The sequence below is a fragment of the Dermochelys coriacea genome, chromosome 1 (genome assembly GCF_009764565.3).
Source record: "Dermochelys coriacea isolate rDerCor1 chromosome 1, rDerCor1.pri.v4, whole genome shotgun sequence".
In the NCBI taxonomy this organism is placed as follows: Eukaryota; Metazoa; Chordata; order Testudines; family Dermochelyidae; genus Dermochelys; species Dermochelys coriacea.
Genome location: NC_050068.2, coordinates 248,517,624 through 248,540,975, shown reverse-complemented (window position 1 = coordinate 248,540,975; position 23,352 = coordinate 248,517,624). Strand labels below are relative to the sequence as shown.

The window sequence follows — 23,352 nt, the reverse complement described above, 5'->3', positions numbered from 1 at the left end:
ATACAAAACAAAACATGCTTTCTAGTGACTAAGTCAATTTCAGCAAGTTGTTAACTTTGTCTAGAGAGACAAAATATTACTCCCCACCTTCACAGGCTCAGAGGGCACTGAACCCTGAGTCCCCTCAGTGATGGATATCCAAAGTGTTTTTGTCCCCCTTATGTTACACAAGTCTCTTGTCTCTGCTTCAAGAGCCATGAAGGCTTCCTTTTGTGCAGATTCTGCACTGCAGATGTGATTGCTAAATGGTCTTCTCTCCAGCTCCTTTAGCTGGATGGCTTTGCTTACCTTGTATGTAAATGTACTTCCATTGTCCTCTGCGTGTAATCAAGCTGGTCAGACAGATAAATATATGTTCCTTTGTCTAGGGCAGGCTGGGTTTTATGCTCTGCCTCCCAAACACGTTTTAAGAACATATTTCCCGTGCACATGTAACTCTTTACATGCTAACCATACATGCATCACACAATAATATTAATCACCAGTGTGTCCCTGGCTTTCATAAAAGACCTTACTCAATATACTTTTATAGTATAATATTGTATATATTCAGTTGATTCAATTGCTTATTCTATTAGGTTCAGGCCTTCTGTTTCCCCCATAGGGTGTCTGGACCCTGATTGTCACACATGAATGTCCAAATAATATGGCTTTAAAAACTAGACCATACGCATCTGTTGACAAAAAACTTCCTATCTGTTAATAAGGTACTATCTTCTCCTGAGTTGAAAATTGGTTTGGATGGATTCATCTTCCTCTATATCCTCAAATCCATCAAACTCAGGCTTTGGTGGATCACAAGAGACAGTGAATTTTAAAGTAGAGTCCACCAATAACGGACTGCTGCCTCACTCTAGGAGGTCAGCGTTGGGTATGAACAAGAGCATGCCATCTGATAACTGCTGTAGGACATAGGGGAGAATTGGTATTGGGGATAGCCTAATCCCAAATCATAATTTGCTTACTGACCTGAGCCCAGAAGGTTGAAGATGGGGCTGAAGTATCTAATCAGTGGTACAGTATGGACTTTCTGGGCTCTATTAATAACTTCATGGTTTGCTATTTGGAATTAGCCATGAGGGTTCTGTTATCCTGGCACTCAGTATAGCAAATGTAGGGAAATATTTGATGTGCAATCCATTTCAGAGCTGGAATTGCTTTAACTATTATTCCGTAGTAAAATTACTGCAATTAGTCACAAATCTGTCACTTCTGGAGGTAATGTTCCTGTTTTTTAATACAAATGATTTATTTCTTTAGTTTTAAAGAGTAAACATTAGGTTAAAGAAATGCTGCTGCCTCTGAGAAAAACTTTGATTAATATTCCAATTAGGCACTATTTGGAGAATATATTATATGCTTTCTCTCTTCTTTTAGTCTTCCTTTTGTCTTTTTGTTATTACTAAGGGTATTTCCATGGCTTTTGTGTTGCTAAGTCAATTTTTGTTCCTCTAATTTATTCCTCACCTGAAATCACCATTCCTTTTGCTTTTGTGGCATCACGATTGTCTACTACAGTAACCAGTGGTGATGTAACAAAGAGCAGACTGACTGATTCCGAGTGAGAGAAACAGCCTAAGATTGTGAAATTATATGAATCAATGATCCTGTTTTAATCCAAATTTCTTTAACAGGGTGTCATGTCTAGGTTGCACTCCAGAACCAGTAGTAGGTTGTGTCACTGTCACCATCTGTCCTGTAGCCCTGGGTGCCTTAAAATGCTGTGCTGTTACAGCTCCCTGTCTGGACGCTTCCAACCAGCAGACAAGCATGCTGCTGTCTGAGTGTCTCCATGGTGTGTAGGCCTGGTTCAGCCCTCTGATACCAGCAGCCTGCCTACAACACAACAGCCCCAGCCTGGCTTCCAGCAGCCTCAGTTATGACTTGCTGAGTGACCCCAGCACACCCCCAGTCCTGAATTTTCCCAGAACTGTCTACTCTGAATGTTCAGCACTCTCCTGGAGCATTCAGAGGAGTGATAAGGTCCATTGCTCCTTCAAAGAGACAAATGCGCAACAGTTTGTTGCTTTAGCTGGAGTTAACAATTGCTTTGGTTCAAACACAGCACTGGGTTAGGATTAAAAGTTAGGATTAAAAATTAAACAAGTTTATTAAGAAGAAGAGAGTGGTTCTAAGTGAATTCAAGTTCAAGGGATAAAGACACAAAATGGTTACAAGAAAATAAAAGTAAAATACACTTTCCAGTGGCCAAGACTTAACTCAACGCAGGGTTTTGGAGCTGTGCTCTGGCTCCGCTCCAGCTCCAGGCAAAAACCTGCAGCTCCACTGCTCCACGCTCCAGCTCTGGGCTCTGCTCCAAAGCCTTGACTCAAGGAGCTACAGCCTTGGTTCAAGTTAGATTTCTTACTAGTATTTTTCTTCCCAGCCATGGCTGACTTTCAGTCAGGACCTTCCTCAAAAGTGAAAAGCGGCTATTTTCTCTTGTAGGTGAAAGATCTTTGCCTAAGCAAGTTTCTCACCTATGTTCGGTTTCCAGAGACTTCTTGTTGAAGGACCCATATTTCTTAACTTACAAGAACTCTCGTCCCTTTGTCTGTCCATTGATGAAATGCCTAGATGGTGTCTTCTCTCTCCTTGTGTCTTCCCAAACTCACTGGTTTGTCCCCAGGTTCATGATCAATTCATTATATTCTTCCCTGCCTCCGGACATCCCATCCCCCTGCTGATTCATATGTAAATGGGGCTTCTGTTGTTTTTGGTCACACTGCTTAATTTCATTGGAGACAGGTAAATGGCTGCCCTTTCTCCTGTCTGTGAGAGAACCTGTTTCACCCTATGTTTGGTCACAGATGTTACTTAATGATATTATGCTTTATCCTTATTTCTTCATATGGTGTTCATACGTACATTTCACAATGATATTAATCACCAGTATGTCATGAACTTTCATAAAAGATCTTACTTGACACACTTTTATAATACAGTAATATTGTATTCCATCAGTTGATTCAGTTACTTATCACTGCAGGTTTAGACTCCCCCAAGATGTTATCTCCCCAGCTTCCTAGGTTGATGTCTTTGCTTAGCTTTTAAGTAAATGTGCTTTCATTGTCTCTGCCTGATGACCAGCAAATAGAGCCCTTTGTCTTGCCAAACACATTTAAAGAACATAATTCTAGCATATCCATAACTCTTTGTACACACCTGTACATATATGACACAAGAATATTAATGATCAGTAAGTTGTTAGCTGTCCCACAATATGTTACATGCCACCTTTTTGGGTATATATCATGACAACAATGTGATATGTATAGTAAGTATGTCAGGTCTGACAAGAGTTGCTGACACAGTTCAGGGATTCCAGAAATGGGCTGCCCTGTTCTCCAGTTGCTTTTTCCCTCGCTGCCCCCAGTCCCGTCCAATCAGTATTTGTTTTGATATTATTTTCAATTTATGATACACTCACTACAGATTTTAAATTTTCACTGTGCTAGAGATTTTTTTGTGTTGACAATGACTTATGCTTCAAAAATTTTCAAGGGAATGCTGGGGATGCTTTTGGTGCTCAGAAGAAAGGCATGGGAGGTGGTTTTGGTATCTAGGAGGCAGTTGGGGCTTTTGGTACTGTGGAAGGCAATACATCATCTCCCCTTCTTTTGGGTAAGGGCAGAAGTGACTACTTCAGGAGACAGGGGTTTGAATACTTTTTTTTTCTTTGAGGAGTGTCCCTGTGGTGCTCCAATTTAGGTGTCTCAGCGCCATGCGCTTCTAGTCAGAGACTTGTGGTAGTAGTGTCCCGGCTGGCTGCGCATGCGTGGCAGCCATCTCTCGCTGCTCCAAGCGGTTATCCCATGAGCGCAGCCAACCGCCACCCAGTTCCTTCTCTACCGCCCTTGATTTTGGTTGGAATGACAGCAGCGCCCTTATCTGCTCTCATATTTCTTTAATCTCTGCCCTTTTCTCATGTCTGTTAATTTTCCTCATTGTTTATCTCTCTGTTCATTTTTCTTTTAGTTTTCATATTTAAAAAGAAAAAAAAATCCCAGTTTTCTTCCCGCCTCAGGCGGGCAGTCGCTGAAGAGGCATTAGACTGGGACTATTACCATTCTTCATTCAGCTAGCCTCTCAGACATTCCTGGCTCTCCCAGGTTTCAAGAACTGTCTGACCTGCAGACTCTCAATACCAGTGACAGATGGCCACTTGCAGTGAGTCTGTTGCCTGGGGGAGACACACATTACCCAAAAGTGTCTCCACTGCCAGAAACTCACAGCATGGACAAGAAAGGTCAGGGACCGCCAATTGAAACTTTTAATGATTGAGAGATCCCTCCGACCCCGAGTCCAGGACACCGACGACACCCAGAGTGCCGGACCATGAGGCACCGGGACCATCCGGTACCGAGACGTCCTGAGGAGCGAAAGACCCTGTGCAGTCTCACTCTCATAGCAGCAAAACTAAGCCTCTTAGATCGGCACCAAGGGAACAGAAATCTCAGGCACAGAGCTGCGCTATGGCGCCACATGCTACAACAATAAAATATGACAAGTCTGCAGCACTGACAGTGCTCCTTCTGGTTCCCAGCCTGAGCTTGCCTGCACTTGGCCCTGAGTCTCCCAGTCCCGCAACAATTTGTCAGCCATGTGGACGTACTCATTGCTTTCACCTCGGGATCGCCGCTCTTTCACACCGATGGCACCCCGGCCACGTCAGGGCCAAGCTTTATCACCGCATCTCTGGCTTGGCCCCTCCTCTCTCCAGTGATGAAGAGGAGGAACTGGAGACAGGAGTGGGCACATCTCACCACCCCATTCCTAAACCTGAGCCCACTTGGCCACAGGGTGTGGGTTGGCAACCCCCACCGTGGGTGCCCCCTTCCATGGCCTTCCTACCGCAGTGGGCATACCGGGACCCATGGGCATTATACAGAGCCCAAAACACCCAGCCATTCAATCCACCTAGGTCCAGGACACACGGATCTTTCCGCCATCTGCTCTAGCTTCCCCAGAACTGCTGGAAGAGGAAGCTGAAGAAATTGTGGCAGGCTGAAAGGTGACACCCTCCCACCTACCCACATCCTGACTTTGTCTCTGGACGAAATAATAATGTTGCCTCCCGCCACATTGAAAGATGACTTCAAATCCTTTCAGGATTTGTTTAAAAGAGTAGCTGATTCATTAGACATCTCACTGGCTGAGTTACCGGAGACTCAACATAAGCTGACAGATATATTGCAAGCTGCTCCATCAGACAAGATAGCACTACCCATTAATGCTGCCATCCTGGACCCAGCAAAAGCCATATGGCAGACTCCAGCCATAGCCCCCCTTCTTGTGAGTGATCTGACAAGAAGTACTATGTGTTGGCTAAAAGAGCTGAGCTTTTGTTTACCCACCCTACTCCAAACTCATTGGTGGTAGAGGCAGTTAATCAAAAGGAGAAGAAACATCAAACCCAAGCCACACCCTATGATAAAGATTGGAAATGCCTAGTCCTCTTTGGCAGGAAAGCCTATTCATTGGAGACCCTCCAGTTTTACATAGCAAACTAGTGTGTTAATGGCTAAGTACCCAAATAACATTGTTTCTCAGATGTCATCTTTTATTGAGCACATCCCAGCTGACAAAAAAGGAGCAATATAAAGCTGATATAGCAGAAGGTTTCCTCATCACCAGAACTGCCCTGCAGGCTTCTCTGGATTCTGCTGACCCGGCAGCCTGCTCCATTGCCACATCCGTTATAATGCGGAGGGCTTCATGGCTCCATCTCTCCGGCTTCCCCAGGGAAGTTCAGGTGACAGTAGAGGACTTACATTTTGAGGGGCAAAAATTGTTTGCAGAGAGCACAGACGTCTCCTTACACACCGTGAAGGACTCCTGTGTGCCACCAAAGATCAGTTTTCAGAGGAGCAGCCGTGTTAGTCTGTATTCGCAAAAAGAAAAGGAGTACTTGTGGCACCTTAGAGACTAACAAATTTATTTGAGCATAAGCTTTCGTGAGCGTACTCCTTTTCTTTTTGCAAAGATCAGTGATTCTCAAACGTTTGTACTGGTGACCCCTTTCACATAGCAAGCCTCTGAGTGCGACCCCCCCCCCGCCCTTATAAATTAAAAACACTTTTTAATATATTTAACACTATTATAAATGCTGGTGGCAAAGCGGGGTTTGGGGTGGAGGCTGACAGCTCCTGATCCCCCACAGAATAACCTCACGACCCCAAGTTTGAGAATCCCTGCTAAAGACATTTGGAATCTATATCCCTGCAAACAAAAATAAACAGGGCAGATTCTACGTCCAGTGATTCCTGCCCCATACACTCAGCCTCAACGACAGTATGATCAGCGCCGTCAGACGCAGGAGCAGTCGTTAGTGTCTCAGCCATCCACTTCTAGGCAATCATTTTGAAGTGTTGTTCAAGGACACGAGAGCCCAACATTCTCCAATTCCAGTCACCTCTAATTTCCAGCCCATTTGAGGACTACCTTACACCCTTTTACCCAGTCTGGAGAACCATCACCACTGACAAGTGGGTTCTGGAAATTATACAGAAGGGCTGTTCCATCCCTTTCTTTCCATTCCACCTACTCACCTCCCTTCCCCGCCCCTCTTCAGGGACCCAGCTCATGAGTACCTGTTACAGCAGGAAATACACCATCTCCTGCAATTACATGCTGTGGAACCAGTACTGGTTCAGCACAGGGGTTGGGTGTTCTACTCGCATTACTTTCTCACTCCAAAGAAAACAGATGGATGGAGGCCCATTCTGATCTTATGCAAACTGAACAAGTTTGTAAGAACACAGTGCTTCAAGATGGTAACCCTAGCAACCATAATTCCGACATTGGAGAAAGGAGATTGGCTCTCGGCCCTCGACCTACAAGATGTCACTATCCACTCAGCGCCCAGGAGATTCCTACAATTCACTCTGGGCAGCCAACACTACCAATACAAGGTACTTCCCTGGGGCCTCTCTGCGGCTCCAAGGGTTTTTTCCAAAGTACTGGCCATTGCAGCAGCACATCTTTGCAAGCAGAGTGTGACCATATTCCCCTATCTAGACAACTGCCTACTAAAAGCATCGACATACGACAAGGCAGTTCACACCACTCTAACCCTATTTACAAACGTAGGGTTACAAACCACCCTAGAGAAATCCACCTTGACCTCAATTCAACAACTGGACTTTATAGGGTTACACCTTGACTGTGTCACAGCATCAGCACGGCTACCCCAACAACGGTTTCTTGCCTTAAAAAAACTAATCACAATGGTAAAACATAGCCCACAAATGTCCGCCAGAACATACCTACAACTTCTCGATACGTCGGCTACTCCGTTTGTCATTAAACATGCCAGGCTATATATAAGATGTCTACAAACCTGGCTACACACTGTGTACATTCCTCAGACACTTGATCAACAGATGGCATACAATTCCCAGCAGAGTGAAAGACTCGCTCGCATGGTGGACAAAACAAACAAATATCTGCTCAGATGTTCCCTTCCAAAGGGAAACGCCATCAGTTACTATCGCCATAGATGCCTCTCTGGTAGGATGGGGGGGCACACTTGGCCAACAACATCCAGGGTTGATGGTCCCCAGAGGAGTCAAATCTCCACATAAATCTACTGGAGCTCTGAGCAGTTTGAAACACCTGCCATTGCTTTCTCCCCCTGATCCGTAACACAACTGTGCAGATTCTCATGGACAATTTGGCGACTATGTTTTATATAAATCACCAAGGAGGGGCCTGATTTTACCTGCTCTGCACAGATGTAGTCTGCCTCTGGCATCTGCAACAACATACACATCACGGCATCCTACCTACCTCGAAACCAGAAAGTCACAGCAGACAACCTCAGCAGGAACTTCTCATGGATGCATGAGTGGGAACTAGACTCACAAATTCTGCAAACTATTGACCTTTTTGGCACAACCCACAATGCCAAATGCCCACAATACTGCTCCCAAGTGGGACTGGGACACAAGTCCCTCAGCGACACCTTCCTTAACAAATGAGAGGCCCCGCTCCTGTATGCTTTCTCTCCCTCCTCTCACCCCCCCGCCCCGATCCCCATGTTGAGTTGTGTCCTACACAAGATCAGACAATAGAAATTCAGAGTCATTTTGATTGCACTAACGTGGCCCAGACAGACATGGTTCCCATACCTGGCCCAGATGGCTGTCAGATCACGAACCCTTCCCCTCTTGCCTCATCTACTACACAGGATACAGGACACTTCCATCACCCCAACATTCCAATGCTTTGTCTCAAGGCATGGCTAATCCAAGGATGACAGAATTTGAAACATGCTGCTCCAAGGAGGTCCAAGACATTCTGCTTAATGGCCAACGTCTCTCCACACGAAAAACATATGCACACAAATGGAAAAGATTCTCCATCTGGTGCCGAGACAAGCACATCATTCCACAATCAGCCCTGTTACCCACTATCCTTGATTACATATTGACGCTCAAAAAATCGGGCCTTTCGACTAGCTCCCTCAGAGTGAACTTATCAGCCATCACCACCTTTCACGACAGGGTGGATGGACTCACGGTCTTCAACCATCCACTGACTAAGCGCTTTCTCAAGGGTATAGAGAACACTTTAAGGGACCTGACCCCTATGTGCGACCTCAACCTTGTTCTCCGTGCCCACATGGGCAAACCCTTTGAACTGCTAGTGACCTGCTTGTTCCTACGCTTATCCATGAAGGTTGCCTTTTTAGTAGCTATCATATGAGTATGAAGGATGGGAGAATTGGGTGCCCTAATGGCACACCCACCTTATACCACATTCCTCAAGGACAAAGTTGTCCTACGCCCACACCCCAAATCCATACCCAAGGTCACCTCCCTCTTCCATCTCAACAAACCCATTTACTTACCTGTATTCTTCCCCAAGCCACATGCCAACAACAGGGAGGAGTCCCTTCACACACTAGACGTCCACAGAGCGCTGGCATTCTATATAGCTGTGATTGCAGAGCCCTTGGCCATTATCTTTGAAAACTCGTGGCGAACGGGGGAAGTCCCGGATGACTGGAAAAAGGCTAATGTAGTGCCCATCTTTAAAAAAGGGAAGAAGGAGGATCCTGGGAACTACAGGCCGGTCAGCCTCACCTCAGTCCCTGGAAAAATCATGGAGCAGGTCCTCAAAGAATCAATCCTGAAGCACTTAGAGGAGAGGAAAGTGATCAGGAACAGTCAGCATGGATTCACCAAGGGAAGGTCTTGCCTGACTAATCTAATCGCCTTTTATGATGAGATTACTGGTTCTGTGGATGAAGGGAAAGCAGTGGATGTATTGTTTCTTGACTTTAGCAAAGCTTTTGACACGGTCTCCCACAGCATTCTTGTCAGCAAGTTAAGGAAGTATGGGCTGGATGAATGCACTATAAGGTGGGTAGAAAGCTGGCTAGATTGTCGGGCTCAACGGGTAGTGATCAATGGCTCCATGTCTAGTTGGCAGCCGGTGTCAAGTGGAGTGCCCCAGGGGTCGGTCCTGGGGCCCGTTTTGTTCAATATCTTCATAAATGATCTGGAGGATGGTGTGGATTGCACTCTCAGCAAATTTGCGGATGATACTAAACTGGGAGGAGTGGTAGATACGCTGGAGGGGAGGGATAGGATACAGAAGGACCTAGACAAATTGGAAGATTGGGCCAAAAGAAATCTAATGAGGTTCAATAAGGATAAGTGCAGGGTCCTGCACTTAGGATGGAAGAATCCAATGCACCGCTACAGACTAGGGACCGAATGGCTCGGCAGCAGTTCTGCGGAAAAGGACCTAGGGGTGACAGTGGACGAGAAACTGGATATGAGTCAGCAGTGTGCCCTTGTTGCCAAGAAGGCCAATGGCATTTTGGGATGTATAAGTAGGGGCATAGCGAGCAGATCAAGGGACGTGATCGTTCCCCTCTATTCGACACTGGTGAGGCCTCATCTGGAGTACTGTGTCCAGTTTTGGGCCCCACACTACAAGAAGGATGTGGATAAATTGGAAAGAGTACAGCGAAGGGCAACAAAAATGATTAGGGGTCTAGAGCACATGACTTATGAGGAGAGGCTGAGGGAGCTGGGATTGTTTAGTCTGCAGAAGAGAAGAATGAGGGGAGATTTGATAGCTGCTTTCAACTACCTGAAAGGGGGTTTCAAAGAGGATGGCTCTAGACTGTTCTCAATGGTAGCAGATGACAGAACGAGGAGTAATGGTCTCAAGTTGCAATGGGGGAGGTTTAGATTGGATATTAGGAAAAACTTTTTCACTAAGAGGGTGGTGAAACACTGGAATGCGTTACCTAGGGAGGTGGTAGAATCTCCTTCCTTAGAGGTTTTTAAGGTCAGGCTTGACAAAGCCCTGGCTAGGATGATTTAACTGGGACTTGGTCCTGCTTTGAGCAGGGGGTTTGGACTAGATGACCTTCTGGGGTCCCTTCCAACCCTGATATTCTATGATTCTATGATAGCGAGAACAAAAACATTCAGAAAATCGTCCTGGCTATTGATATCCACAACAGAACGATCTAAAGTCCAAATCATTTCCAAGCAGAGACTTTCTAAATGGATCTCTATTTGTATCCAACTATGTTACCAAAATTACAATTTGCAAGCTCCTTCTGGACTTTGCACACACTCCACTAGAGCTATGTCCACATCCATAGCCTTTCTCAAACATGTACCCATCACGGATATTTGGGCATTGTCCCCATACTTTCACCAAACATTATGCCCTGGAACAGCAGTCGGCTGCAGATGCTCACTTCAGTCTATCGGTGCTCTCCACCGTACATATATCAACTCTGAAGCCCCTCCTCTCCACTGAGGGGTACTGCTCTTCAGTCACCTAAAGTGGAGCACCCACAGGGACACTTATCAAAGAAGAAAAGAAGGTTACTCACCTTGTGCAGTAACTGAGGTTCTTCGAGATGATTGTCTCTGTGGGTGCTCCACTACCCACCTTCCTCCCCTCTGCTTCAGAGTTCCGTCTCAATCCTCTGGGGTAGAGAAGGAACTGGGTGGCAGTTGTCTGTGCTCATAGGGTAGCCACTTGGAGTGACCAACCAGGGCACTGCTACCACAAGTCTCCAACTAGAAGTGCAGGGTGCCAAGACACCTAAAGTGGAGCATCCACAAGGACAACCATCTTTAAGAACCTCAGTTACTGCACAAGATGAGTAACCTTCTCTTCCCCAGCCAAGCAAATTTTATTATTAGCTAATTGACCCACTACACCCTAGCCCATTATCTACCACATTCACTGTGGCAAATAAGTACATTTAGTCTAGAATTTCTGCTGAAATGATCAGTAGTGAAATAGTACTGATACACTAGAAGACTTCATTGTTACACCTCTGTGTATATGTATTGTGTATGTGTATTGTTACATACACTAAAGTGTATGGGGTAACTTAACGTCTCTCTGAGTTATTGTTTCAGGCTGTCTGCTGACTCAGGCAGATATCAGTTGCTGCATTAGTTTAACTTCAGTTCACAATCTGAAGGTTTTATTCACAACTATAATAGCTAGAGATTTAGGGCCTTGTAAATTACTATACCTGGAGCCCTGGTCTTTAGTAATGAAATAAATATATAATGTTCATGCTATATATGTGTATATATAAAAGCAAAATTATTCTTATGCAGAATGTTTTCCATATGGTGTTAAGTAGATCTTTTAAAGGTCTCAGCCTGATATTTTACTGAGTGTCGGAGCAGTAGAAAGAGGGCAGATGCATATGTTTTGAAAAAACTAACCATCTCTGCCTTAGCTCCTTAAACTTATATTATGTAACGTCCATTTTCTCCTTTCTTTTTTCTGATAGTGATAACCTGCTAAGGAGAGCTGCATGCCAGGAAGCCCAGGTAATACCATTTAATGTGATACAATTAGGTTAAAATCCCCATCTTATCTCACTTGTGCAGGACTCCTGAGATTCTCCCAGCAGGTCTCCTCTTCGTGACAAACCTAACAGAGATGCTGGCTGTAGTTTTTTTTGTTTTGTTTTGTTTTGTTTTGTTTTTTTTTTGCTACAAAGCCATAGCCTAAATGAGGCCCCCTTCTTTCAACGGGCTGGTGTACCTAATTGTACCTGTAATTCAGTGCCATAATAAACAATGTGGTTGCATTATTAAGGTAGTTCTTGGCACTATTCAGTTTGCAAAGTCCTTCAGTTATGGAGATTTAATTATTCCATCTGTCTGCAAAGTGATGGTGAAGAGGAAATGGATCGACAGGACTGGAGACTGAAATTTTATATATACCCTAGAACAAGTATGGCAGAAGCCATGGAAGCTGCTTTATGCTAATCTTGACCAGGAGAGATTATCTATGGGGCTGATGGGGTAGTCCAGAATACTTACCCATTCAATCCTGTGTGTGTCTGTCAAGTTTTCTAATGAGGGTATCAGTTGTGGTGGCTGATTTTGTAATATTCCTACTTGTCCACGAGGAAGTGAACTGAGACCATCAACTTATTTCACATAGGTCACCGAGGAGAATATTAGCTTCTAGTGAAAGTCTGCGTGGTTGTACTTTGGGAGCATTGGTCTCACGGCTTTCTCTTTACACATCTACTTCTGCCATCTAGGGTCTGTAAGGCCAACTACTAAGGGCAGACTTCTTACTGTAGTGTTCCTGCAACGGAAGCCTGCTCTTACCAAATATTCTTTCATTGGCGTGGGTGCTGTTTACCAGGGACTGGGCCACTGCACACTCCATTCTCATTCCACTGTTGACACAGTAGATATTTTAAGAGGCTTACTGCCTCCTTGCCCGTGCCAGCCAAAACTTGTCCTGATCACGCTCCCCGTGCCAGAACCTTGACAAGGGCCCTTGTAGGGCTCTGAACCATCACCCATCACTGTAGTATTGGCCTGCCAAGAGGTGTGGGTGTAAATTATTTTTCTCCTCAAACACCTTCACCCAAGCTAACTGCTCAATAGTGAGGCTCATAGAGAAATCCCAATTTAGACTAAGTATTGCAAGGAAGAATGTTCTCAGCAGCATGACCCAGGCTGTGCAGCTTCTCGCTGGAAGAGAGTCTGTGGACCCCAAGCGTGATCAAAGTATAAGAGAACCTTTTCAATATCCAACCTTTCCCCATGAACTCTACTCACAATAAATCAATGTATTTCCCCACATTTATCCACTAATTCTGATAGAAAACATCAGTTGCTCTAAACTCTTATGCTTTCTCTGGTCTTGTTCAGTTTGGATAACAAAGTGATAAGAGCCTTATATGTACCTCCAATAAATAGCTGTTAATACCTCGCTACCTGAAAGACGCTGCTAGATTGGAGGGAGTTCAAGGAAGAGTAAAGACGAATAAGAGGTTTGAGGGATTGATTTGATTTATAAGGAAAGTGTTGGCTAAATATGAAATTAAAGAATTGGAGTTAATTTAAGTGTGGTTAGGGAAGTGTGCGGGCATTGTAAAGAAAGGGCCTGACTAGCAAGTAGAAGGAATGCCTTGAAAACAGTGTGTTATAAGGTGAGAAGGAGTAAAATAGGGAGGATGTCTGGCTCAAAGAATAACTAATGAGACAAGGGGAAGTGTCTAAAAAGAAGGCCTCTGTCCAGTAGGAGTGACTAAAGATGGTTTTAAATAAAACAAATGAGAAACAAAGTGGCTCTTCTCACCCCACACACCAGGGTTAAAGCCTATCTGAATCCAGGTGCAATGGGAAAACAGTTGGGCCGCAAGAAGGAGAGGAAAAGCCTTGGGAAGAAAGGAGGTTGTAAATCTTATCTGGATTAAGACTGGAAAGAAGGGTGAAACTGTTTCAGTTTGGTTTTTTGCTGAAGTCGGTACTTGGCAATGACGTCACTTGTTTATTAAAGGATATAAAAAGTAAACTCTTAAAGGGTTCATTGCTAATAACTACCTGATCACTTTGGAACTGACCAATATGAGTCTCGGCACCCCTGGGTTAAGCCCATTTGTAAGTGTCTTGATCAAATGCTTATAAATGTTTTGTTACTGTTTGGGTGTAATAAATTGTCTATTATTTAGGCTTTTTAGGCATGTTTAGAGCAATTGTATAATATTTGGCCTTTGGGTTTAATAAAAGAATGTATGGTTTAAATTAGTGTTTGGTGGTTTCCCATATTAATATTTATAATTTCAAATATTATTGATAATTCCAACAGAAAGCTTAAAAGACAAATGTGCATAGTGTCAGAAGGATGTAATTGCAAAAAGGGAGAGTTGCTTTGGGTGGAACAAGGAGCTAGAACAGGGGGTCTCAAACTGGGGGTCGGGACCTCTCGGGGTTGTGAGGTTATTACATGGGGGGGTCACAAGTTGTCAGCTGCCACCCAAACCCCGCTTTGCCTCCAGCATTTATAATGGTGTTAAATATATAAAAAAGTGTTTTAAATTTGCGGGGGGGGGGTCGCACTCAGAGGCTTGCTATGTGAAAGGGGTCACCAGTACAAAAGTTTGAGAACCACTGCGATAGAACTACCCTAGAAGTAATGGATTTGAAATTAAGGAAAGCTAAATTTTCCTAAAAAGAAAAGGAGTACTTGTGGCACCTTAGAGACTAACAAATTTATTAGAGCATAAGCTTTCGTGAGCTACAGCTCACTTCATCGGATGCATTTGGTGGAAAAAACAGAGGAGAGATTTATATACACACACACAGAGAACATGAAACAATGGGTTTATCATACACACTGTAAGGAGAATGATCACTTAAGATAAGCCATCACCCACAGCAGGGGGGGAAAGGAGGAAAACCTTCCATGGTGACAAGCAGGTAGGCTAATTCCAGCAGTTAACAAGAATATCAGAGGAACAGTGGGGGGTGGGGTGGGGGGGAGAAATACCATGGGGAAATAGTTTTACTTTGTGTAATGACTCATCCATTCCCAGTCTCTATTCAAGCCTAAGTTAATTGTATCCAGTTTGCAAATTAATTCCAATTCAGCAGTCTCTCGTTGGAGTCTGTTTTTGAAGCTTTTTTGTTGAAGTATAGCCACTCTTAGGTCTGTGATCGAGTGACCAGAGAGATTGAAGTGTTCTCCAACTGGTTTTTGAATGTTATAATTCTTGACGTCTGATTTGTGTCCATTCATTCTTTTACGTAGAGACTGTCCAGTTTGGCCAATGTACATGGCAGAGGGGCATTGCTGGCACATGATGGCATATATCACATTGGTAGATGCGCAGGTGAACGAGCCTCTGATAGTGTGGCTGATGTGATTAGGCCCTATGATGGTATCCCCTGAATAGATATGTGGACAGAGTTGGCAACGGGCTTTGTTGCAAGGATAGGTTCCTGGGTTAGTGGTTCTGTTGTGTGGTGTGTGGTTGCTGGTGAGTATTTGCTTCAGATTGGGGGGCTGTCTGTAAGCAAGGACTGGTCTGTCTCCCAAGATCTGAGAGAGCGATGGCTCGTCCTTCAGGATAGGTTGTAGATCCTTGATGATGCGTTGGAGAGGTTTTAGTTGGGGGCTGAAGGTGATGGCTAGTGGCGTTCTGTTGTTTTCTTTGTTGGGCCTGTCCTGTAGTAGGTGACTTCTGGGTACTCTCCTGGCTCTGTCAATCTGTTTCTTCACTTCAGCAGGTGGGTATTGTAGTTTGTAGGAATGCATGATAGAGATCTTGTAGGTGTTTGTCTCTGTCTGAGGGGTTGGAGCAAATGCGGTTATATCGTAGCGCTTGGCTGTAGACAATGGATCGAGTGGTATGATCTGGATGAAAGCTAGAGGCATGTAGGTAGGAATAGCGGTCAGTAGGTTTCCGATATAGGGTGGTGTTTATGTGACCATCGCTTATTAGCACCGTAGTGTCCAGGAAGTGGATCTCTTGTGTGGACTGGTCCAGGCTGAGGTTGATGGTGGGATGGAAATTGTTGAAATCATGGTGGAATTCCTCAAGAGCTTCTTTTCCATGGGTCCAGATGATGAAGATGTCATCAATGTAGCGCAAGTAGAGTAGGGGCATTAGGGGACGAGAGCTGAGGAAGTGTTGTTCTAAGTCAGCCATAAAAATGTTGGCATACTGTGGGGCCATGCAGGTACCCATCGCAGTGCCGCTGATTTGAAGGTATACATTGTCACCAAATGTGAAATAGTTATGGGTCAGGACAAAGTCACAAAGTTCTGCCACCAGGTTAGCCGTGACAGTATCGGGGATACTGTTCCTGACGGCTTGTAGTCCATCTTTGTGTGGAATGTTGGTGTAGACGGCTTCTACATCCATAGTGGCTAGGATGGTGTTTTTAGGAAGATCACCAATGGACTGTAGTTTCCTCAGGAAATCGGTGGTGTCTCGAAGATAGCTGGGAGTGCTGGTAACGAAGGGCCTGAGGAGGGAGTCTACATAGCCAGACAATCCTGCTGTCAGGGTGCCAATGCCTGAGATGATGGGGCGTCCAGGATTTCCAGGTTTATGGATCTTGGGTAGCAGATAGAATACCCCAGGTCGGGGCTCCAGGGGTGTGTCTGTGCGGATTTGTTCTTGTGCTTTTTCAGGGAGTTTCTTGAGCAAATGCTGTAGTTTCTTTTGGTAACTCTCAGTGGGATACAACAGAACCACTAACCCAGGAACCTATCCTTGCAACAAAGCCCGTTGCCAACTCTGTCCACATATCTATTCAGGGGATACCATCATAGGGCCTAATCACATCAGCCACACTATCAGAGGCTCGTTCACCTGCGCATCTACCAATGTGATATATGCCATCATGTGCCAGCAATGCCCCTCTGCCATGTACATTGGCCAAACTGGACAGTCTCTACGTAAAAGAATGAATGGACACAAATCAGACGTCAAGAATTATAACATTCAAAAACCAGTTGGAGAACACTTCAATCTCTCTGGTCACTCGATCACAGACCTAAGAGTGGCTATACTTCAACAAAAAAGCTTCAAAAACAGACTCCAACGAGAGACTGCTGAATTGGAATTAATTTGCAAACTGGATACAATTAACTTAGGCTTGAATAGAGACTGGGAATGGATGAGTCATTACACAAAGTAAAACTATTTCCCCATGGTATTTCTCCCCCCCACCCCACCCCCCACTGTTCCTCTGATATTCTTGTTAACTGCTGGAATTAGCCTACCTGCTTGTCACCATGGAAGGTTTTCCTCCTTTCCCCCCCCTGCTGTGGGTGATGGCTTATCTTAAGTGATCACTCTCCTTACAGTGTGTATGATAAACCCATTGTTTCATGTTCTCTGTGTGTGTGTATATAAATCTCTCCTCTGTTTTTTCCACCAAATGCATCCGATGAAGTGAGCTGTAGCTCACGAAAGCTTATGCTCTAATAAATTTGTTAGTCTCTAAGGTGCCACAAGTACTCCTTTTCTTTTTGCGAATACAGACTAACACGGCTGCTACTCTGAAACCTAAATTTTCCTGTGTATTGGGAAAGTCATAAAGATGGGATATGTTAGATTATGGATTAGTCTCATAAATGAAAGGGTTGAAACACCGTCTCTTGAGACACTTGAAAACTGTAGTGGATAAAGCGCAGGAGACTATCCTGCAGGGAACTGTCCTGCATTGGAAGGGTGATAGATAGGTGGATGAGTAGTTCTTTTCAATCTCTAATTTCCATAAATGTGTTTCTAACAAAATGGTGATGCTGAGTGTGACATAAAAACATATATTGAAGCAGCAGCAAGAGCTGATAGGATCAGATCTATAGACTGTAAGATCCTCAGGGCAAGAGTAATGTTTAATTGTTTGCAAAATGCCATGCAGGCTTCTGGTGCCATTTAAATAATAAAAATGCAAGGAAGACAAACTAAAAGACCCATTCCGATGAAAGAATAATACAAGAGATGCTAATTTTTAAAATATCAATTCTTCATTGAATTAAGCATATTGCAAGTCCTGTGCATACAGATTTCAGGACGGAGCAAGCTGTGTGCTAAAGTGACCAGTACATCTACATTTCAAGTAAAGACTCCATTAGAGTATGGTGATTTGAACATTCATCACCTTGTGATGTCATATGACCATCTAAAATTCTACTTCACAGGACCCACCACAGCATTTAAAACTTTTTACAACTCCTTCTTGTGAAGAAGTTAGCTGTCATTGACCTGCATATTTATGCTCGTTTGCAAATGTGATCTGATTGGTTGACATTGTTCTGAATCTTACTCTTGTTGGACCTCTGAGGACGTTAAGGAACTTTCTGTTTTGTCACATTGCTCTTCAGCTGCTCCCTCTGTGAAATAGGGATTATAATACACCTTAAAGTGGTGTAGTAATATTTATGAAGTGTATTTGTATAAAAGGTGCTATATAGGTGAAGAATAAAAGAGTTCTGCTATTGGTAGGTAACATGAAAGAGAAACTGACCTTCTCAAATGTTGTAGTATTATTATTATTATTATTATTATTACTATTATATTAATTGTTGTATTATTATTATAATATTTTATTACATTATTTTAAAATATGCTCCTGTGTTGTTTTCATGATGCTGGACTCTTAAACCTTTTTTAAAACTCTTCTGTTTATTATTTTTAATTTCCCCTCTTTAAAACAGGCATTTGCTACAGAAATATCCCCAAATATATCACATAAAGAAATGATTGTCATTAGTCATAAATCATACGAGTGACAGGTTGTTTGTGTAGAACAAGTAAATATATCACATTTCCCCCAGAGTGAATAATTAATTGTTTTTAACAGCTGTAACATGCCAGGGGATTATTGATGAGGGCCCTGATTTTCCTTAAATAATTGTGATAAAATTTAATCAGTGGCTTTTCCCAGATGTTTTTCAATAAAACTTAAGAACTGATGGTTTGATTTTTCCCCCCCCTTTCCTTCTCCCCCAACAACCACTTTCATACACCCTTTTCCTTTCCGTGTTTTTCCAATTGCTTTATTATAATAGGTATATCTCCTGATTATTATTATCTCACAGAACTGGAAGGGACCTTGAAAGGTCGAGTCCAGTCCCCTGCCTTCACAGCAGGACCAAGTACTGTCCCTTATTTTTGCCCCAGACCTCTAAATGGCCCCCTCAAGGATTGAGCTCACAACCCTGGGTTTAGCAGGCTAATGCTCAAACCACTGAGCTATCCCTCAGTGGGTTTTTTAATTGTATAATTTGTTTCTTAGCTCGGGTTCCCGTAGTAAAGATAATGATTGGAGTTAATTACTATTTTGAACAGCTAATCACTAAAATATGAGATTTTTATATATATATAGTGGCCACCTTGTTCAGCATCACAAAATGCTTTGAAGAGGTTCCCATGTAAAAGAAGTCAAGGACCATTTTCTTGTTCTTTGTACAGTACCTAGCACAATGGGGCCCTGGTCCATGACTGGGGCTTCTAGATGCTACTTCAATACAAATAATAAGTAATAATAATAAAGGCTGTAAGGGTTTGGTATGGGAGTGATGATGCCTTCCAGTGAGCTAGGAGGGAGTTTTACAGAGGTGCAACAGCACAAGTGAAAGCACAATCTTCCCTTGCCCATCTCCACAATGAAGAATTGTGGGAGGGGGACAGAAAGGTGGTCAGGAATGGAGTGAGCAGATGGTATGAGAGGCTGAGTGAAGTAAGTCCATAAAGAGCTCTTGAGAATCAAGGGGGATATTTAGAATTGGGGACAGAGGTGGGATAGGAATCCACTGATGGAATCTGAAAACACAGGCCTGGGAAGGTGGGGCTCTCTGTGAGAGCAAATAGTCTGGTTGCAGTGTTCCTTCCCCCTTTAAATGAAAGCTTAGAAAATATGAATTTAAGGAGAATGTACAAGATGGAGTACCAATAGCCTCGTAAGTGATTACATCCTTAGTAAGGTTTTCAGCAGAAATGGGGGGTCAAAGCAAGGGCAAATTCTGGCCATGCTGTGGAAGTGGTGGTAGGTAGACACTCAAGGAATATGTAGGAGGGAAAAGAAGTTTAGGATCAAGAATAACTCCCAAGATTTCTGTCTGTGGCAGAAAAATTTAGGTCTGAAATAAAGAAGAATGGTAATGGGAGTCAGAGACTTGAGAGACAAAGGATTTTTTTTTTTTTTGCTCAGGAGGACTTCAGCCTTTGAAATTCCCTGTGTCACTGGAACGCGGAATCACGAAGAAGAAGAATAGTAGGCTCTGCTAATATGAGAAGCTATGTGATACGCCTGATAGGGAAGACTTTGTATGCAGTGTAGGGTGAGGGGGGGATGATGATGTTTGTTATACATTATTTAAAACTGTAGTGACAGGTGACTTGGAAGAGAAACTCCCTGTTTCCTCCTTTTTTTTTTTCTTCTTATTTAGGTGTTTGGCAACCAGCTGATTCCTTCCAACATGCAGGTGAAGAAAGCAACAGTTTTCCTCAACCCAGCAGCTTGCAAAGGGTAAAGTTCCCCTTATACTCTATTCCCCAAATCCCACGCACCCCTTCTTTATACTTCTAAACTGTCCTTCATTGTGAAGGTCAGCCATCCTGTTGGGCTTAAGTGTGCCTCCACTCCACTCAAACCTGGTATTATCTAACTCTTACTTAGGTTAGTTGCACCAAAAGTGTTGGATCAAGATATAGAAGTTAAAGAAAATGTTGTTTATGTTAAAAGAATGAATCCCAAATCATTTTAAGCTTCCTCCGTTGTTGGTTTTCTTGTTTCCTGCTTTTGGGCCATCAGTATTCCCTTCCTGCAAGTGACCTTGATTTCCTCCCCAGCAACAATAGTAACCAGTAATCGTTTCTTCCACATTTGTGATGGTCAGAGGTAACCAATGATCCTGTTGCATGGAAGCCAGCCATTGGGGAAGGGGTCCTGTCCAATACCATGGGGCTGAGCATGGGTATACATGCTTAAATAAGACACCGAGCTGGGTTTCTAGAGGATGCCAACGGTTGTCTTGAAAATTCTATTGGTAAAAATGGTCTGCTTGCGGCGATGCATGTGTATATCTCTACTGATTGGCTTTACTCCCCGTCTCATCTCGGGAGGGGTTCAGTGAATAATAATAAAGGACAATTGAGTTACCTGTCCTGGAAGTACTTTGTCTTGCATGTTTTGTTCTATGGCAATGGGGTGGAATTGTGACAAACCACTCATCTTTGAAAAATGAACAGTGTCCGTAATTTAAAGCCTCCGTTTTCTATTCCCTGGGCTCTGCTCCTTGCAAGTAATGTATAATTAATGGCATGGTTATTTTATTATGCAATTCCAGGCATAAAATGCATGTGAGCTTTACCAAAATAAGGTCAGGTAAAGTTTTTGTTTTCAACTTACTAAATAATATATAGAACAAGTAACTTTAAAAATATTTCCCCTTTAAAACTAGAATTTGCTTCCTTCATGACTTTAAAGCATGGTGCTCCATAACACATTAATTGTGTAATAAATAATAAATTACTCTTTCAAACTCTTGTTTTGATTATTACTAATTATTTTTGGAACATGTTTAAAACGACTCCTTTGCATTTATAAAGACTGCATAAAAAAACTGACATACTTAAGAATCAGTCTAGAAAATTCATACATTTCGACCAAAACAAAACCCACCTCTTGTGACTGACTTTTGACAGACAGGCTGAAAGACTTGTTCCACAGAACATGTACTCTTTTTTTGTTGGATTTTCTTTGCTTTGAATTTTCACCTCCTCCTCCTCCTCCTCAATGATTAAATAATTTCCCCCTTACTTTCTCCAGAAAAGCAAGAAACCTTTTTGAAAAGAATGCTGCCCCAATTTTACATTTATCTGGCTTGGATATAACCATAGTTAAGGTAAGACCTGATCTGTTACATTAACCTGTGTGTTATGCTGAGACCTTGGACTGATGCTGAGTTTTTAAACTTCCCAATTAATTTAAAGACTGTTTGAATGCTTTTTAATTTTCAGTAGGGTTGATTGAGGGTAAGTGTACATGTGTGTGGGTGTGAGTGGCAACCCTTCTATAACTGATACTTGAGAGGAGACTATCCCAAATATTTGAGTGTCAGATGGTAATACAGCCACACAGTCTACGCGGTCCTTGGAGTTACCAGTTCTGCCTCAACATGTAAAATTGACATGAGAAAGTTTTGCGATCCAGTTGAGAGCTGCAGATTAATTAAAAATAATCTTGCATACCTTAATAGCTCCCCCCAAATGAAATGCTCTGCTCTCCCAAGGGGATGCTGAACTACAAAGGGGTGTGAATTTGCAAAGACCCTTCACTGGGAAGAAAAAGAAAAACAAACGTGAAGGGTTCCTGCTGTTTCTGAAAAATCCTTGAGACTGATATGTTTGCTGTTTAGTATGCATTACACACTGGCAATAAAAACTGCTTTTTGGAAGATATGTGTACTCTTATGTATATATCTTTCTGTTTTGTAGCCTTATTGATGACGTTGTGTTATTTCCATGATAAACCCCCTATTTTTATTGGTGCTTATTTTACTAAAAAAAATAGTGTCAGACCAAGAGGAAACTCTATTTATTTTATTTATTTTATAAGTCTCTTGTCAAACTGCAACTGTGCTGCTTTAGATTTCACAAGTTAAGCAGAATGTGACTGCGCCAGTACTTAGATGAGAGACCACTGCAAAATACCTAGGTGCTGCAGGAAGAAAAGTTTGTGGTTCAGAAGATGGCATTGTACCCTCTTGTGGTTTAGTAGGGGGCATTGTACCTTCAACACTGAACCACTCCCCAGCATGTTTAGAGGTATTATTCTTCTGGATGTGCTGCCTTTTTTGGAAGTAACAGAACTACATCCTTACCACTTATGACCATTAAAAGATCCTGTGATATTTTCTTTTGCAAGAACAAGTGTGAAAATCCAGGTGTTTGTGTTAAGTTCTTTTCAGACTACATGCAATCAATCTTAATTCTCCATGCAGTTTCAGTGGAATACAGTTGTATTCCAAATACATCTGTCTTGGGTTCACTGTGGCATGTGAGCTGCTTCAACAAGTAGTGCTATTAAACAGGGGACTTGTTTCACTCTTCAGTGAAGTGATTTCTGTGCATGTAATGTAGTAAGTGTATCGTGTTTTGATGAGACCAATAACAGAGCAAATCGTATGTATCCAAGACTTCTCTGTGGACATGCAGCCGTAGGCATGGTAAGCTGAGTTTCTGACCATTGGTCTCTGTTGGTATCTCAGACAGATTACGAAGGACAAGCAAAAAAGCTGCTGGAATTGATGGAAAATACGGACCTGATCATTATTGCAGGAGGGGATGGAACTGTACAGGAGGTACCGCAGGAGCTTTCTCCTGGCTTGTATATAAAAAGTCACAATACCATATTGGGGATAGAAAGATGGAGGGTTGTGTAACATAGTTGCAGAATGCTATTGTTCTCATTTGAGACGTGTTCATTCCAAAACATGCTGTGGATTAGTTTTGACAATGAAACCACTTGAGAGTTACTGGGCAATAAAGAAATCAGAAAATGCTTTCCCAAGCAACTGATA

General features: G+C 43.0%; 1 protein-coding gene across 4 annotated transcripts in view; it reads left to right on the top strand.

The window, feature by feature from the left end:
• Window positions 1-23,352, top strand: part of AGK (acylglycerol kinase) — a 60,808-nt gene that overhangs the window by 15,040 nt on the left and 22,416 nt on the right. For all 4 annotated transcript variants that reach the window (XM_043518669.1, XM_038389054.2, XM_043518667.1 and 1 more), the window contains exons 3-6: window positions 11,792-11,831; window positions 20,218-20,297; window positions 21,600-21,675; window positions 23,041-23,133. In XM_043518669.1, coding sequence (XP_043374604.1) covers window positions 11,792-11,831; window positions 20,218-20,297; window positions 21,600-21,675; window positions 23,041-23,133 — 289 coding nt within the window. The remainder of the gene's footprint in view (window positions 1-11,791; window positions 11,832-20,217; window positions 20,298-21,599; window positions 21,676-23,040; window positions 23,134-23,352) is intronic.